General features: G+C 38.8%; 2 protein-coding genes across 9 annotated transcripts in view; both read right to left on the reverse strand.

Annotated features, from left to right (window-relative positions):
* cadm3 (cell adhesion molecule 3) overlaps positions 1 to 7,174 on the reverse strand; it is a 66,389-nt gene extending 59,215 nt beyond the window's left edge. For 6 of the 8 annotated variants that reach the window (XM_079613880.1, XM_079613879.1, XM_079613884.1 and 3 more), the window contains exons 1-2: positions 6,971 to 7,169; positions 5,510 to 5,696 (exon numbers count right to left, since the gene is read on the reverse strand). In XM_079613880.1, coding sequence (XP_079470006.1) covers positions 5,510 to 5,630 — 121 coding nt within the window. In that variant the 5' untranslated portion in view covers positions 5,631 to 5,696; positions 6,971 to 7,169. Of the gene's footprint in view, positions 1 to 5,509; positions 5,697 to 5,928; positions 6,064 to 6,970 lie in introns of those variants that run through there. The other 2 variants (XM_079613885.1, XM_079613886.1) reach the window with 2 other exon arrangements.
* Positions 7,175 to 12,769: 5,595 nt separating this feature from the next.
* On the reverse strand, positions 12,770 to 17,113 carry sdhc (succinate dehydrogenase complex, subunit C, integral membrane protein). The gene is made up of 6 exons (XM_079613918.1): positions 16,975 to 17,113; positions 15,741 to 15,800; positions 15,554 to 15,655; positions 15,334 to 15,395; positions 13,732 to 13,895; positions 12,770 to 13,436 (listed from the first exon to the last, which is right to left on the reverse strand). The coding sequence occupies exons 1-6, from the start codon at positions 17,064 to 17,066 to the stop codon at positions 13,332 to 13,334; spliced, it is 585 nt and encodes a 194-aa protein (XP_079470044.1). The 5' UTR covers positions 17,067 to 17,113; the 3' UTR covers positions 12,770 to 13,331.
* Positions 17,114 to 17,735: the final 622 nt, after the last annotated feature.

The raw sequence follows: 17,735 nt of genomic DNA on the forward strand, positions 1-17,735 counted from the left end.
TGTTCATTGTAATGGAACATTGTTTAAGAATAATCAATTTGGCACATCTAGCTGTATCAACAGCCCTCTTATACAGGGACCGTTGCAATAGTATAATGATATTTGTCTCAACAAATGGAAACACAAGAGAACAATAACAGCCACAGCCAGGATAAAAAGAACAATCTACCTCTCTTTGAAATTAAACAAGTAAATCAAGTGAGACAAAACTCACTTTTGAGTAATTAAAAAAAGTTTTTTCTGTAAACCACTTAAAAAAATCCATAATTATGACTTATAAAATGTGTAGTTTCTCCACATGCAGGTCTCTCTGGTGTTTTCTTGTGTTGTGAGAGAAGAGCCATCAGGGGTTAAGATGTGCAAAGTGTGCGAATAATTTGTGGCCTGTCGTCTGACTAATCAGTTTTTTAGTGATCCATTACTCTGCATTATTTATGCTAAGTAGCTATTCTGTTCAGGACCATTTATAATGAACATTACTCTAAAGATCTCTTAGACTAGAGGCATTCGATTACACAACACACACACATAATACCACTTTAATCCTGACATGCTTTCACAAACATGCACATATGTCAGCATCACTGAGGTTTTACACTATAAGACTGCATAAATCACTCAGCCCAAATGTGCAGTAGCAACACAAATAGCCATCAAAATGTCTCAGGTCAGTGGAGGGACACAACAACATGCTTCAACACACCGCCAGCAGCCACGCAACAAACAAACAAAAAGGCTCATTTTCCCTTGCAGTGTCTCTTTTGATGAATCTGTGATGCACAGTTGTTAAGCCCTATGAAATGAGCCCCAGAGCTGTGCCGTCCTCTTTAAAATGACCTTTCAGAATTGATCAAGCAGGTTATGGAGGATATCCAGATGCTTCCACCACATGTTGAGCGGCTCGCAAACATGTCACTGAGGATGTAGCACACATATCGGAGGCTACGGGTGATCTGTCCTACAAGTCGCACACACACACATCAGAGACCACATGAGCAACACAAGCACACACACTTACTCACACAGACATCAGAGACCAGAGGTTAAAACTCCACAAACACATGTACACTGCAGAGACCATGAGCGATGAACTGGATATCCCTCACACACATAGAGACCAAAGTGAAAAGTTGTCTCTCTCACACACAGCCAAATTCAAATACGTAGCCAACACATCAGAGAACATGACTGGACATCTGAACACTCTTTCACACACACTTACAGCCTAATCAAGAAACTATGAGTGAAGACCTGATAAATATCATTAGACATTAGCCTAACTTATATCATGATAACCATGCTAATCTTGTTTCTTTTTTAATGCGTAGTAAGTAGAACTATATTCTCTGAAGGCGAAGCACTGCTACTTGGGCGGATTGCTGCAGCACCTGAGACGCGCCGTTGTTTCTTCTGTCAACAAAACCAACGTGACTAACTATCTATTAGCGGACGTGAATGGTGATCATGGCTGATTTTGAGGAAATTTCAGATGATTTTTACTTGGTCAATATCCAGAGCAAGCAGCCATTTCTTCATCCGGTCAGCGTTTTTAGTTGCAATTCTATGAAACATCATGGTATTACCTGGTCTCCCCTGTTTATTGTCACAGCTCTTTACAATACAGCGAAAACCCATGATTGTAAACTACGCTTTTACTATTTATAAATTGCTGACTCTGTTACCCAAACTCTGAACGAACTCTCTGCTCCTCACCACGGCGCGTCTCAGGTGCTGCGGTTATCACTCCGCCCAAGTAGCAGTGCTTCGCCTTCAGAGAATATAGTTCCCAGTATTTATACGGTTAAAATATGTCTGTGTCTCATGTGACTTTGTTTTTTGTACACTCTGTGACTATACAAATAACAACATGTAAATAGGAAAATGTTTGCGTTATTTTGTCACTTTTGGATTAGTATGCTAGCTGCAACCATTTACATCCAGTCTTTGTGCTAAGCTAGGCTAGCGGTGGGTGCGTCAAACAGACTTATAGCACGCACGGAGATGAAAAAGGTATGTATGGACTTATCTAACTCTGGGGGATAAGGTGAATAGCCTAAAGTCCCAAAAAGTCGGAGTGTTCCTTTAAAGAGAAAATACTCAGCAATGGTGTTGACTTGTAAATTTGAACATGGTTTGTCTTAAAGCACATTAAAAACACCACATAGACATATAAACAACATTAAAAACTTGATTTTTACCACAGGGGGACTTTAATGCTACGCCAACGCAGATTTGAATGTTTGCTGTGATCGTACTTGTAAAAGGATTGATAGACAGCAGAATCATTATCATTTAGGAATAAGATCACGTGGGTGTCTGAATCATCTGTATCATTGTTTCTAATACTTCATTTATAATAATTATTTTAAAAACCTTTATATTCACTTTTTTATTTATTAATGCAGTACAGTTAATGACAATTATCTGTGGTCGGTCTCCCAGTAGTTTACATTATCCACAGTTTAGCATTGTGTGATTAATTTACAACAAAACAAAATGCCTTTATCTTCTTTTTGTTTTGTCTTTCATTACGCAGTAAAATTGGACAAGCATATTATTTTCAGCTAATTATTTTTTGTGAACTGGAATATGCAAAGAATTTTGGGTGATTGAAGGATGCGAAGGGTACACGTGATGCATCCTTCAAAACAGGCCAAATGAAGGACATGAAACTAAGGCTGCCTTCAAAGGATCCTTTAAATCAAGACGTCCTTTGACCGAGATTGAGGGCGTGGCAGCCGAGATATGCGGCCTAACAGGACACAGCCTTCCGATTGAGAAGCAGCCGTCATTTTGGGTTTCAGATAGGTGCTCGCAAGTACCACCTTTGCGGCTGATATGCGTCCTCAATACGCACTTTTGCCGAGCCCTCAGGCCCATGAGCTCTGCAGCAAACTTCTACCCGACATTGAGGTCTTATGAGCCAGCTCTTTTCAGTAAATCAAAATTAGACATAATTTAAAGCTTTCATTAAAGCTTATCATTAAAGCTACACAATTAATCGTTAAAAGATTGGGATCTTGATTCAAACACCCTAGCAATCCATATTCCTAAATGACAACGATTTGGTCAACAATGCCTAAATTGGCACTGTTGCTGACCCAGAGAGAGCAGTTGTCATGTATAGGTAAGAAACAGCTTTACTAACAGGCTTTTCAACCACATTGTATCATTATTTTTCTTAATTCAAGTTTAATGTCTTAATTAAAATGATCACAGTTCTGTGATAAAAGTTTATAGTTTGGATATAAACACTGATGTCTACTACACTAGCAACTCAAACAGAGTAAATCACCTTTAGAAAGTAACATGGCACTTCAAATAACGATTGTATCAATGACATTTTGTTACACCAGTAGGTGGCGACAAGTGACTGTTAAAAATGCAGCCTATTTTTCATTAAATGTATTCATTAATGAAACAAGTGAAATCTTTATGAGTGAGTCATTAAATCATTCATTCAAACTGATTAAAATTTGTTTTTCAAATTAATTCAATATTTTTTAATAGACTGCTGCAAATAACATTTTGTCAGAACATCGAGTGATTCTAAATTTATCCAGAACCGTGCAGATCTACTGATCATCTATAACCATCATATATACATGCAATTAGTTGGAAAGATGAAAGCTTTGTTTACTAAGGCCGAAAGGTATTCATTGTCAGTTTAATACACTTTTATTAACCCAGCTTTTGCAATGTAACGCACTAAACTCAGCAGAAACACCAGCACAGTCTGCAAATTGTGAAAAGCTTGAATATGTCAAAAGTCAAGTTTCCAGGGTTTTTTTACATTTCATTTTAATTCTATTTGTTATTTTATTGTTTAATTGGTTCTCAATGCACAATGACACCATTCAAAAGTTTGGGGTCTCTAAGATTTTTTTCAATTAATGCTCACCAAACATTTATTTGATAATGAATACAATAAAAACATTCTGTTTCCCACTTTAGAGCCAACATTCAACATGCTCATGACCACTCAAACACAACCCATACATCCTCTCAAACAACTCGCTCCACTACAGCACATACACCAAAGTATGAGTTTCTTACATATGCAAAAAGCCTGCACACACATACGCTCACATCCGCATTAAGGATGCATAGGGTTAGTGGATATGCAAAAGCACAAAAAAGCACAATAATGAATAATGCAGTGAGCAGCAAAAACAGCTGACAGAGTTTAAGTGTTTGTCTGTGTGTGAGAGAGAAAGGATAAGATCAGGATCGATAGAAAGAAAGAAAGAAAGAAAGAAAGAAAGAAAGAAAGAAAGAAAGAAAGAAAGAAAGAAAGAAAGAAAGAAAGAAAGAAAGAAAGACAATGACACAATCTCTCTGAATCTAACATCTCGACACAAATCTCTGGTTCACACTTCATAATGAAAAGGAAAACTCTATCACAATCATCATTCATGAATAATCATCCATATTTTTGCTCAAAAATGTTGGACATTTGATAGAGATCTGTTCAGAGAGTACTCTAGAGAGTAACACCTACACAAGCCTGTAGACTGATTCAGTCCAACTCATTGTGATTGTGTAATGTACACTTGTGCAGTAGCAATTATACTTCCAACTAAAAATTAAAAGCAGTTATGATCTCCACTCATCAGTCTGCTGAAACAGTGACAATGAACCAGACATTTCAACAAAAGCTGCATTCCTTACTAAACCTTAATGAAAAAGGATTTTATAATGAAAAGGTTTGATCAAAAATGCTGTTTAGTCCTAAACTCCATAGAGGACCAATGTAATAGCCACACACCTACACAAGCCAGAAGACTGATTCAGTCCAACTCAGTAAGTTGTGTAATGTGTTGCACATGTGCTTGAGGATAGATAGATCTGTACTCTATTTGTGGTGTATTCATCATAAAAGCATCAAACATTTCAAGCTGCAATCCTTCCAAGTTCATTAAAACACTTTATAATTAAAATATTTGATGATAAATAGAAGATCCAACTTCATGGAAATTTCAAAAATAGAGGTTCTTTATTGGCATCTATTGTTCCACGGAGAACCTTTAACACCAATGAAACCACAAAGGGTTCTTTAAAGTGGAAAAAGTTTCTTTAGATTTAGAAAATGGTTCACTGAAAGGTTCTTTGAGGAAACAAAAATGTTTCTCCTATATGGCATCGCTACAAAAACCCAATTTTAGAACCTTTATTTTTAAGAGTGTATAGCCTTCTTGAGAAATGACTGAGAAGATAGATAGATAGATAGATAGATAGATAGATAGATAGATAGATAGATAGATAGATAGATAGATAGATAGATAGATAGATAGATAGATAGATAGATAGATAGATAGATAGATAGATGGTATGTGCGCTATTGTTCCCAAAATAACAGAACACAGCAGAAAATTCCGTTGGAGCTGAGAGGGGGAGGTTTCTCGGTGCCCCTCGAGCTTATTAACGGCTCTGTGACTCCCAGAAACAGAAAACACTGAAAACAAGAGGGAGGAGCAGAGTGAGTGCAGCAGAGAGGGGGGTTTCTTACCAAAAACGTAGTTGCTCCGAACGGAGGTCGCGATAAGCATCGTCAAGGCCGCGAGAGCCCTAAGAGCGGCTCGGTGGAATGACGGGAATGTCATACTCTGACGCACGCGCATCCCGCTCATCAGTCCAGTAGCTACGTTAAACCCAATAGTCCTCTCGAGACCACGAGAAGCTCACCGAAGCGCTGACTGGAAGAAAGGACAACACACATACACACTCATTAACAGACAGAGCGCGCCGATTGGTCACATAGATGCTGAGCACACACACTTCACTCACGAGCTGTCCCAGTGCTTTCATTAATCGTCGCGTGTCATTCGCTGTGTATGTGACGCAGTGATCGAAAACATTCTCTTCGTCACTCAGTAACCCAGAAAACGACCCTGATTCGACAATTGCTACGTAAAAGTGAGTGCATACCTGACAAGAATTAAGATTTGTAGAGTGCTGCCCCTGAAATCCTCCCGGTAGCCTTTAACACCGCTCTCATTATTCTCCTACTCTGACTGCTGCTGCGCGCGAGAGGAAGGTGCACCTGTCGCCCGTTGAGAATTCAGCGCGAGCGTGGCCACAACCGCGCGCACGCGCGCACTCACACAATAGTCCAGGTCGTTTGGTTGCCTACTACTCTCCCTTAGTGAGCTTTTGTGAACTGTTCAAGTCATAGCGTTGCCTGCGGATCGGGCGGGCGATCGCGCAGAGATGCTCTGCATTGTTGTGCAACTATAGAGGGAGGCATGGACGGACAGTGGCTGTCAAACTATGTGTGTGTGTGTGTGTGTGTGTGTGTGTGTGTGTGTGTGTGTGTGTGTGTGTGTGTGTGTGTGTGTGTGCGTGTGTTCATCGCGACTGGATGAGGTGATGACTGGATGAGGTGATGATGATACCTGCTGCAATTATAGGGCACGCGACCCGAAACGGAGCCACCCGCGCCGTCTCCCTCACTCATCGGTTCTTTTCTCGCACTTCTCCTCTCTCTCTCTCTCTCTCTCTCTCTCTCTCTCTCTCTCTCCCGCTGAGAACCAGTCCCGTTCTCATCCGCGCAACCGGGACGCCCCACCGAACCACGGAAAACAGTAGCAGGTGCACACAGTCCGAGCTGAATGCAGAAGGAGCGGCAGGGATGCTAAAGCTCGCGATTGTGAGGGGAGGGGAAACGCGAGGGGGCAAAGCAACCATCGGCGCATTTACAGTAAACCAAAGCACGCTTTAAAATCAGCCCCCTTCCCTTTGCGTATAGTTTAACACCTCCGAGCTCGTTTGAATGGTTTTTTGCCCGGTGCGCCCGTCAGAAGAGACGCGCGCGGATGCAGGCGCATTCCAGAGCACGAGCGCTCCCCTATTTACAAACCTGACAGGTGTCTCCCCCCCACCCCCCCTCTGTATAAGCGCCAGGACGCCAACGACAATAATACCCCTGCGTGTCTGTGAGCTCAAAAGGAGGGCAGATTACAATACGCACCGATATAAGCGCTCCTCGTGATGCCTGTTGGCTCCGTTGGTTCTGGAGTGTTGGACCCGTCTATGCCTGCTGGCGCTCACGCTAAGGTCCCAATGGATCTGTCTGTCTTGGTTCTCGTTCCGCCCTCCGCTGTCTTCTTGTTTTTCTTGCCTTTTCCTCTCTCCACGGCTACCGTTCACTGCAGCAAAACAGTCTGTCTGAAAGAACGGAGAAAGGGAGGGAGAGAGAAGGAGGGAGGCGCGGGGGGTGGAGGGGGAGGGGTGGGTATTTTAATACGATTTGGCCGTACCATTTGGATAACAGGGCTAGACCATACTGCCTAAGATATATTATTATTATGATTACTGCTGTTGTTACATTATTTATGTCAGAAATAAATAGATTGTTATATAGCCTAGGCCTATATATTATTATTATTTTTTATTTTATTTTATTTTATTTTACTAAACATTAGATTAAAACAATAAAGAACGATATTGAATACTTCATTAATAATAATTAGCCTAAAAAATATTGTTGATTTTAAAAAGTATGTTTGCATTACAATTTTGAGTTCATCAAAGTAAAAAAATTTAGTTGATACAATGGAGATTCGTTTACTGTAATCAACATAAACTCCAAACGTTATGTTATCTGAACCACATTAATTATCCAAGATGATTTGACAAAAGAAAAATAAGTTGTGATAAATAATGAAATATTTTTTCATCATGTATCATATATGCAAATGTCTCTGTGATCTAAATAGTCACAAGTATTTTTATATTTAATGTATTTAGTATAAAATGTGAAATGTAAAAATATGATATTTGTATGCCAATACATTAGCTTAACCTGTAAATAAATAAAAAAACACTGAGTCTATTTGAACGAACATCAAGATAACGGTGTTGTTGGACTGCTAATCTTTTGAAAGCACACTAAATTTTGCAATTTATCAAAGAACCTATAACCAAGTAGAAAATGAATGAATGAATGAATGAATGAATGAATGAATGAATGAATGAATGAATGAATGAATGAATGAATGAATGAATGAATGAATGAATGAATGAATGAATGAATGAATGAATGAATAGCTGTCCCAAATAGTTAACTCCACAATCAAAAGAAAGTATCTGATGGCTACTGATTACTAAAAACAACTAACTACAGTTGTTATGAAATAATGTCACAATAAATATATCGTGTGTGTGTGTGTGTGTGTGTGTGTGTGTGTGTGTGTGTGTGTGTGTGTGTGTGTGTGTGTGTGTGTGTGTGTGTGTGTGTGTGTGTGTTTGTTTGTTTGTTTGTTTTATTTCGGGGTGAAATGTTTCTTGAGGTCCCCCCTCATATAGTCTGGTGGCGGCGCGAGGTGTGGTCTTGTGAATAGAGTCCTCGCGCGCGCGAGCCGGGCTCTGGAGACCCCGCCGGCTGCTCGGGAGGCCCGCGCGAGAGGAGAGGATGGGAGGAGGAGGGGAGGGCGTTGCGACTCGAGGATTTAAGGATTAGTTCTGCACGCGGATTATTCGCTGTGCGGTGTGGGGGACGCACGGGGTTAAACATGGACGACTGCACGAGAGGCAGATACCCCGAGAGAGCAACGACTCGGTCACCGTGGCGGTGGCTCGACCAGCCAACCGGAGCCTCGGGGTGGGACACTTCCGGCCCAAATAACTACACTTGTGTTAATGTCATCACCACCAGCCCACAGTCTGTCGGCCTTTATTAATTTCACGGAGTGAATAAAGCATGACGCAGATTAGACAGTGGAAAAGTAATCTCTTTATGCGCTAAATAAAAGATACAGTATGTTTGTTGTGTTATCATCATCCCAGCTTTTGCACGGACGTCAACACTGTCTTCATCACTGATACGGATGAGACAGTAGTTACATCTACTGGTCAGGAGACTGTACTGCGAGCATTTCGGCACAACGCCGGTATTCCCAGAAAGCGCCCGGTTACATCATTCCACAATGAAATAGTTCAGCCTATCAGATTGAGAAGATATTTACACAACAATATTTCAGTCTGTGAAGTGCCGGACGGCGTACCTTCAGTTTCTAGTGTTTGGAAACAGAGCCCATTTCATCATTTTATAGAGACGCTGACGTCATTCTCCGCAGAGCTGTGACAGTCCACGCGGTCGAGCGCGCTCGCCCGTGACCTGCGCAATCCTTTTTCGCAGACGTGCGACTGTCCAGAAGCAGAGAAACCAACACCCTAGTTTCCGACCGGCCCGGGAGTGCGAGGAAGACAGACAGGAAGACAGGGATAATATGAGCAGAACGTCTCAATTATCAGTTTAATGACTTGCTGAACATCTAAAGTCAAATACTGCATTAAAATGAGCCATCGTCGCTTCCTCTCACTCTCACTTTCTCAGATACTAAAATTGCCTGTGGAGAGAGGAAAGAAAAAAAGGTAGATGTTCAAGGCAGAATGGGCCAAAATCACATATGAATTGCAAAATTGCAGAAAGAGTTTCAGCGCAGGGTTGCTGGTGAAATTGAATCACATGAGAGGATGAAAATGAGCTCAAAGTGGATAAATGAATGACTGAGAAACTAGTGAACATTCACACCTTCCATTCAAATAAATGCATGACAGAGTGAAGGAGGGTTTCCTGAAAGAGGGTTTCCTGTAGTGTTTGATCAGGCAGTGCAGAAGTGAGATACCTCTCTATTTCTATCCCATAATGACCAGGAAGAGCCAATCACACAGTTCGCTGGAAAATCAATAGTACACTGATGTCTCTCTCCATCTCTCTGGCAGGCTCTCATTCTCTCTTCACCTTTCTCTCTTTCTCTCCCCAGTGCAATTCAGGATAATTCTCTTCACGTTGTAGATACTTTATTGCCAAGACCAAATACAAGTATATTACAGCTGAACTGATTTGAGAGGGCAAAGGGGACAGGAATGCATTAAAAATGAAAAATAGTTTTTTTTTTACTGTATTAGAAATGTAGGATAAAAGCTGACACCGTTGCATCTCTCTCATTTGTAAAACAGTTTTTTTTTATATATATATGGAAATATATAAGAAAAAAAGTATTTTAAAATTATAATTGTGAATGTTATCATAACAAAAAATACATGTTATTGCTACGCATATAAAAGAGTAGGTTCATTCACAAAAATGTAACATGCATTGCATTCTCTGCGATGAAGTGACGGATGAGCATCACAATATCCATTTATGCATTTTTCCACTTTCTCAGATACTAAAATTGCCTGTGGAGAGAGGAAAGAAAAAAAGGTAGATGTTCAAGGCAGAATGGGCCAAAATCACATATGAATTGCAAAATTGCAGAAAGAGTTTCAGCGCAGGGTTGCTGGTGAAATTGAATCACATGAGAGGATGAAAATGAGCTCAAAGTGGATAAATGAATGACTGAGAAACTAGTGAACATTCACACCTTCCATTCAAATAAATGCATGACAGAGTGAAGGAGGGTTTCCTGAAAGAGGGTTTCCTGTAGTGTTTGATCAGGCAGTGCAGAAGTGAGATACCTCTCTATTTCTATCCCATAATGACCAGGAAGAGCCAATCACACAGTTCGCTGGAAAATCAATAGTACACTGATGTCTCTCTCCATCTCTCTGGCAGGCTCTCATTCTCTCTTCACCTTTCTCTCTTTCTCTCCCCAGTGCAATTCAGGATAATTCTCTTCACGTTGTAGATACTTTATTGCCAAGACCAAATACAAGTATATTACAGCTGAACTGATTTGAGAGGGCAAAGGGGACAGGAATGCATTAAAAATGAAAAATAGTTTTTTTTTTTTACTGTATTAGAAATGTAGGATAAAAGCTGACACCGTTGCATCTCTCTCCTTCGTAAAACAGTTTTTTAAAATATATATATGGAAATATATAAGAAAAAAAGTATTTTAAAATTATAATTGTGAATGTTATCATAACAAAAAATACATGTTATTGCTACGCATATAAAAGAGTAGGTTCATTCACAAAAATGTAACATGCATTGCATTCTCTGCGATGAAGTGACGGATGAGCATCACAATATCCATTTATGCATTAAAAAAAGCCATCATCCACTGATGGCGTCATCTCTGCCGGGACTCGAACCCGGAGCCTCTGGATTAGAAGTCCAGCGCGCTATTCCATTGCGCCACAGAGACTGAGCCACATGATGCAGCGTAAAGTGAGGTCATATTCTGCATCAGTACGGTATCCTGCAGCATCAGGACCAGCTATATGCTCGTTCTGTAATTACGTCATGTCCCGCTAGGGGGCGCGCAGTCCTCTCTCGTCTTTGACGTCGTGCGTAGCGGACATCCGCCGTCAGCACACGGAACCAAAATCATCATGGTTTATTTTTATCAGTTCTTACATAAACAACGATCAAGAAACAATCCATATGATCACTATGACTTTCAGAATACTACCACAGCTCAAACACACTAATTTCTCAGGAGCTTTACTTCTAGTAGCCTAATTCGCTGTGTGCGTTATTCTGGAACAACAGAATAAACGGAATTCATAAGCGAAATTAATAACATAAGCATGTACATGAAATGCGTCGTTTTGTGTACTCTGTCTTTTTGAGTATCATTATATTTATGTATCATCTATGTTTAAATAGCAGGCTAATTATTTGTTTGATGCAAAATTAGCCAAATTAAGTCGCGTGCGCATCACAGCCTATATATGGGGTTTTCTGGGTTCCGTCAATGACCGAAAAATATGATCCGCTTGCAAGAATATATCGTTTTATATATAAAATATATATATATATAATACGATATTATGAAGAATAATTGGTTTGTATAGGCTACTGTGGTAAAAGGAAAACACTTATCTATTTATTAAATTAAAAATGTCGTCTCTCAGAGACAGAGTAGTTGGATATGAACATTCTCCTGCAGAGAAACATTTTCAATTCAATTTGTGTAGCACTTCTCAAAGTAAATATTGTTCCAAAGGCACTTTGCAGAGAATAGTGTTGTCCAACCCCCAGGAGATAAAGGCAACAGTGTAAAGGAAAAGAGCTGTAAGATACAATGATGGTTGGCCATATATAAGTTGTAAGGTAAGAGAAATGAGCAATACTAATTTTTCCACACAAAGTATATAGAGTGAGAGAGCAAGGGTGCATATTTCTTTATTTCTATTGTTAAAACCTATAGCAATAATAAAAAAAAAAGCACAATCAACATCATGATTTCTTACCAGTTTTCTTTGAATCAAAAGAATATGAAATTTGGTACCGGTAAGTGTGTTAAAATTCCTGTTAAACACTTAACTAATATTTTAAGGTAACATGATAACCGACAGTCCTAAAAATACATTTTGTAAAATTGGCTTAAATTTTCAGAGGACCCCTGGGGGTCCCTAGACCTCAGTTTGAAAAGACCAAATAAACCAACCTGATGCAATGCTGAAACTGAACACAATTTGTGTACTCTTGACCACAAGTTAAAGGACAGGCCTTCTAGTTTCAGACACAGATAAATAACTCTCCAGATTTAGTGTTATAGTGAAGGGGAAAGGAAACGACGAGTGAACATGTACTTTAGGACTCCAGGATGGAGTTTTTCAATAAACATTCAGTGTAGTGATTGCGTGTAGTCTGTAATCCAAACCAATCCATTTTACGACATTACCATTTAAATGAAAAAGCCCACAGCCATCCTTGACATTATCATTCAGGTGAACAAGATTCGAGGAGAATAATTTAACCTGTGCAGCCAGCAACATTTGGGTTTATTTAAATTATTAACAAGATTGTAATCACGCTCTTATTATTGGTTGCCATGAAACATTTTAATTACCATTATCACGACACAAGGCAGCGCATATAAATGTTTAATAAGCATTATCTTAAAACATAGTATCATTACAGATGGAAATGCTAGTGGAGAGAAACTTTGTGGCTTCGTACTAAGGACACCTCTTTATGTCCAAATCGAGTCACGATGATGGGAGAAAATCACATAAATGCATGAGAATCTGGTACTGCTAGGAGCTTCTATATTTGTTAAGGGCCTTTGCAACCCAAAATGGTTAACCCAAAACTGAAGTGAAATCAAGTCCAGGTCAACATTTCTGGAAATACTGCAGTCACACAGTTTAAACAAGGCAAATGGTTTAGGAAATGCTAAGTCCATTCCTGAATATTTCCATACGATTGCTGTAAAGTTCATTGCAAATGCCAAGTTCCATTTGTCATGCCTTGAGCTGCGAGGGATTTAACATGAAGAAAAAAACAACACGGAGGATATTTTTTGTGTAGATATATATATTTTTATATTAATGAATTTGGTCCATGCAGACCACTTTAAGGACAGATAAACAAAATAACACCCCTTTCTCTACTTCCACGTCTTCTTCATTTGTGTCTCATGTCGACGGATTTACATGGCAGCAAGACCAATTGATGCAAGAACAGTCAGAGCAATGACAACGTATCCAGAACGATAGACTTCAGGAATCTTAAAACCCTTCCCAACATCCCAGATCTGAAAGAAATAGACAAAAAAGAGATATGAATTAAAATATGATCGATATATTAGGACTTATGAAAAAAGAATGAATTGCATGATTTGCTGAAAAAATTAATCTAATTAATATTAATATTGTCTGAGAAAAGTCTCCAAAAAGAATAAGTCATTATTCTGGTAATGAGTAAAGCATTGAATATAAATTAAAACATTTGAAAATTTTCCACTTGATCACATATTTGGTCACATACAACTGGTTACACTGTCATAAGTCATTATCAGAGCCGGAGAGTGTGTGTGTGTGTGTATGTACCAGATGACGGACGCCATTGAAGGTGTGGAAAGCCACTGGGAAAGCCAGAGCAAATTTGCAGAAAGCAAGGAACTGGGGCCCAAAGGACATGGAGTGAATCAGATCAAGGTAATATGGGTAACTCTCTGGTAAAACCAACGCGGCAAGTGCAAACGCAGAGATTCCTGAGACAAAAAGATCAACAACATTATTTAATGCAATAATTTAGTCATAAACACAAAAGGATTCTTTATTAGTCAGCAAGAACGATAATTATATTTGCGTCAATGGCAGTGTATGATACGTTCTGTCTATTATAAGTGCGCGCTGCAGTTTTGCCATCAGCTGCTTGAGATGCTCGAGCTCTTAATGTTGGGTGGATTCTGATTGGCTGTCATGTTGCTATCGTTCAATAGCTTCTAAAAGTGATTCCAACTATTTCGTTCTTCTGTGTCGTTATCATTATAGCTGTGATGTGGACCTAGAATTAAAGGAACACGCCGACTTTCTGGGACTTTAGCTTATTCACCGCATCCCCCAGAGTTAGATAAGTCCATATATACCATTTTCATCTCTGTGCGTGCCGTAACTCTGTCTGACGCACCCACCGCTAGCCTAGCTTAGCACAAAGACTGGAGGTAAACGGCTCCAGCTAGCATACAAAATAACGCCAACATTTTCCTATTTACATGTTGTGATTTGTATAGTCACAGCGTGTACAAATAACAAGGTCACATGAGACACAGCCATCTTCTAACCGTATACATACTGGGAACTATATTCTCAGAAGGGTGAAAAAGAGTGAACTATACCTTCAGAGAGTATAGTTCCAGTATGTATACGGTTAGAAGACGGCTGTGTCTCATGTGACCTTGTTATTTGTACACGCTGTGACTACTATACAAATAACAACATGTACCGTAAATAGGAAAATGTTGGCGTTATTTTGTCACTTATTGGGAGCAGTATGCTAGCTGGAGCCGTTTACCTCCAGTCTTTGTGCTATGCTAGGCTAGTGGTGGGTGCGTCAGACAGAGTTATGGCACGCACAGAGATGAACAGGGTATGTATGGAGTTATCTAACTCTGGGGGATATGGTGAATAAGCTAATCGTAGTCCCAAAAAGTCAGCATGTTCCTTTAAAGGTTGTTCGCACCAAAGATGATAACAACAATGATAACATTTTAATACTTGTTCTAATTCTTTGAGAACAGGGAATTCCACACCATAGCTATAATAACGACACAGAGGAACAATGATATGGTCGGAATCACTTTTAGAAGGATTTTTTTTTCCAGCTGATGAGCGATTAAAATATTAACAGCCAATCAAAATCCACCCAACCTTAAAGAGCTCAAGCATTTAAAACATCAGAAGACATAACAACAATATAATGTTATCGCTAATACAGTTGTGTGAAAGAAAGTGAAAGTGACATGTGAAGGCCAAGTATGGTAACCCATACTCTGAAACCGTAGACATTTTCTATTGAGAATCAAACCCGCAACCTTCAGGTTACCAGTCTGACTCTCTAACCATTAAGCCACGACTGTTCATTAAGCATGATTGTTCTTGGTGTGAACTTAGAGGCATCATCAAAAGCCAAGAATATATTCTAGCTACCTGAACTTAGTCCCACGCCTGTTCCTCTGTGTGAGATTGACAACAACATGGGGACAGACCACCTGTAAACACCAAAGCCATTAAATTATCTTTTTATGGACAGTTAGTTCATTTCATTCATAACTCATCACCACATTCTTTAAAACCAAAATCCTCAAACATACAATCCAGTGAATAGTATGATCCACACACTCCAAGATGCAGATGTGGTAACACTCACTGGTAGATGCTTATATGTGGTGAGACTGGTCGGTTGAGTCGTGTGTTTTTTGTCCAAAACTTGTTCATTTCCTCTTTAGCTGAGGTTCCCATTGGAACAGCACTGGAAAACAGAGTAGAAATTAGCTTTACAGCTTAATATGAATTTTGAATTTGAAAATTTATTAGGAAAACACAAAAATACTCACTGTCTGTAGAGGATGCCAAACTGTGACCGTGACGAACACAGACCCTGCCGGGCCACCGTCCTTAACAATATAAAATAAAATAAAAATTCAGGCACAAGCATAAAACTAACAATTTTAAGTACAAACACACATTTGCAAACAGATAACTTAAAGCAACTGGGTATTCTGTACATTATAAACCAGGGGCTGCAATCAAAAACATCCTAATTCATGTTGGTTACTGTAAAGTTAAACCATGCTGTAAACACAACAACAGCACAGACCAGGCATATGGACATTCGCACATTCACTTTGGTTTAATAATCAGGCATTCAGTTTGGTTATACAAATCACCTAATTATTAACATCTAATATGGTTAATCGGATCAAACTCAGTAATCTACTAATGAAAATCATGTCACAATGTCTGATCCAATGCACAATGATGGGACTCCAGTAGAACTGGAGATGAGCTCAGACATATGAACATGACTAATAATGATAATGTGGCACACAACATAGGCCTACTACTCAAATTTTAAGGGGTAACAGTTAGTTCATCCAAAAATGAAAATTCTGTCATCATTTACTCACCCTCAAGTTGTTCCAAACCTGCATGAATTTCTTTCTTCTGCTGACGTGAACACAAAAGATATGTTGAAGAATTTCTTTTGAAGAATATGGGTAACCAATAATTGGACCCCATTGACTTTCATAGTATGTTTAGTTACCTACATTCAAAATATTGTCTTTTGTGTTCAGCAGAAGAAAGATATTAATACATGTTTGGAACAACTTGAGAGTGAGTAGTTAAATAATGACAGAATTTTTATTTTTGGGTGAACTATCCTTTCAATGTGTGGTTATCATAATTTATTTGATGTACAGAAGATTTTGGTTGCAAGGACCTTGCAGACAGTACGAACAAAAACAACGAAATAAATGATTGCTATTGTTATTATTAAAGTAACCTGAGGCTGATAGAAAAGTACACGGACTGAGAATAATAAAAAAACAAATAAAAAAAAAACACTGTAGCATATACATGGCTATAAAGATTCAATCAGAGCAAAGGACAGTGCCCAGTGTTGTTACATGTAACATACGTAAACATCAGCAAACCATCAATATCCCGACTGTCAAACTGCCAGCTGATATGACAGCAAAAAGGCCGTCACAACAATTAATTTAATCTTAAACAAAGGATAAAGCAAAACGGTCACATTTTTAACAATAACATGTTCGTACTACTGACCTTAGAAGCAACGCCATGTTTTTGAGCTTGAGTGTTCGGAGTCGGACGTGACGCAGGCGGATGTTGCAAACATGATCACAAGCCACCGTCATTTTGGTAAGGTCAATACAAACCGTATGCAAGGTCAATGTTCTTCAGATGCCTGATTCATTGCCCTGCAACACCTCGAAATAAATATTTTTGGAATTAACATTTTGAAAATATTAATTGGAGATTGATTTGGACTTATAATGACAAATACTGTATTAATAATAAAGTTTATGAAATATACTTAAAAATTATACATAAAATTTATCCAACAAACCAGTTCCTAAAAAGATATAGAAATGACCTTTCTGAATCCTGTCTATTTTGTAAAAAGGATACTGAAACTATTTTACATCTTTTCTTTGAATGTATGTATGTGAAATTATTTTGGATTGACGTGGAATATTTATTTAATGTTAAGTGGAATTAAAATTCTCATAGAGAAAAGGGATGTTTTTTTTATTATGACAAAAAAGATATGGACAAGAGTCACGTTTTTATGTTAAATCTTATCTTATTACTTGGTAAGTTTTACATACATAAATGTAAATGGTCTGAAAGGATAAGGCCGACATGAAGATTTACTTTGAAGCACTGCAAGGACTTTCAAACCGCAAAGCAACCAGAACTATGGACATCTACAAAGAATTAAATTCCTCTTACTTACTTTAATTATACACGTATACCTCCTTTCTTTTATGTTTTCTTTTCTTTTTTTCCTTAATATGTAAATC

This window comes from Phoxinus phoxinus (assembly GCF_949152265.1).
Source record: "Phoxinus phoxinus genome assembly, chromosome: 5".
Taxonomy (NCBI): Eukaryota; Metazoa; Chordata; class Actinopteri; order Cypriniformes; family Leuciscidae; genus Phoxinus; species Phoxinus phoxinus.

Excerpts from the sequence above, each read along its gene's own strand:
- sdhc (XM_079613918.1), bottom strand. The coding sequence starts at position 17,066 with ATGACGGTGGCTTGTGATCATGTTTGCAACATCCGCCTGCGTCACGTC. Across the intron at positions 15,656-15,740 it reads TTTGGCATCCTCTACAGACA|TGCTGTTCCAATGGGAACCT; the intron begins GTGAGTATTTTT and ends TCTGTTTTCCAG. Across the intron at positions 15,396-15,553 it reads CCACATATAAGCATCTACCA|GTGGTCTGTCCCCATGTTGT; the intron begins GTGAGTGTTACC and ends TGGTGTTTACAG.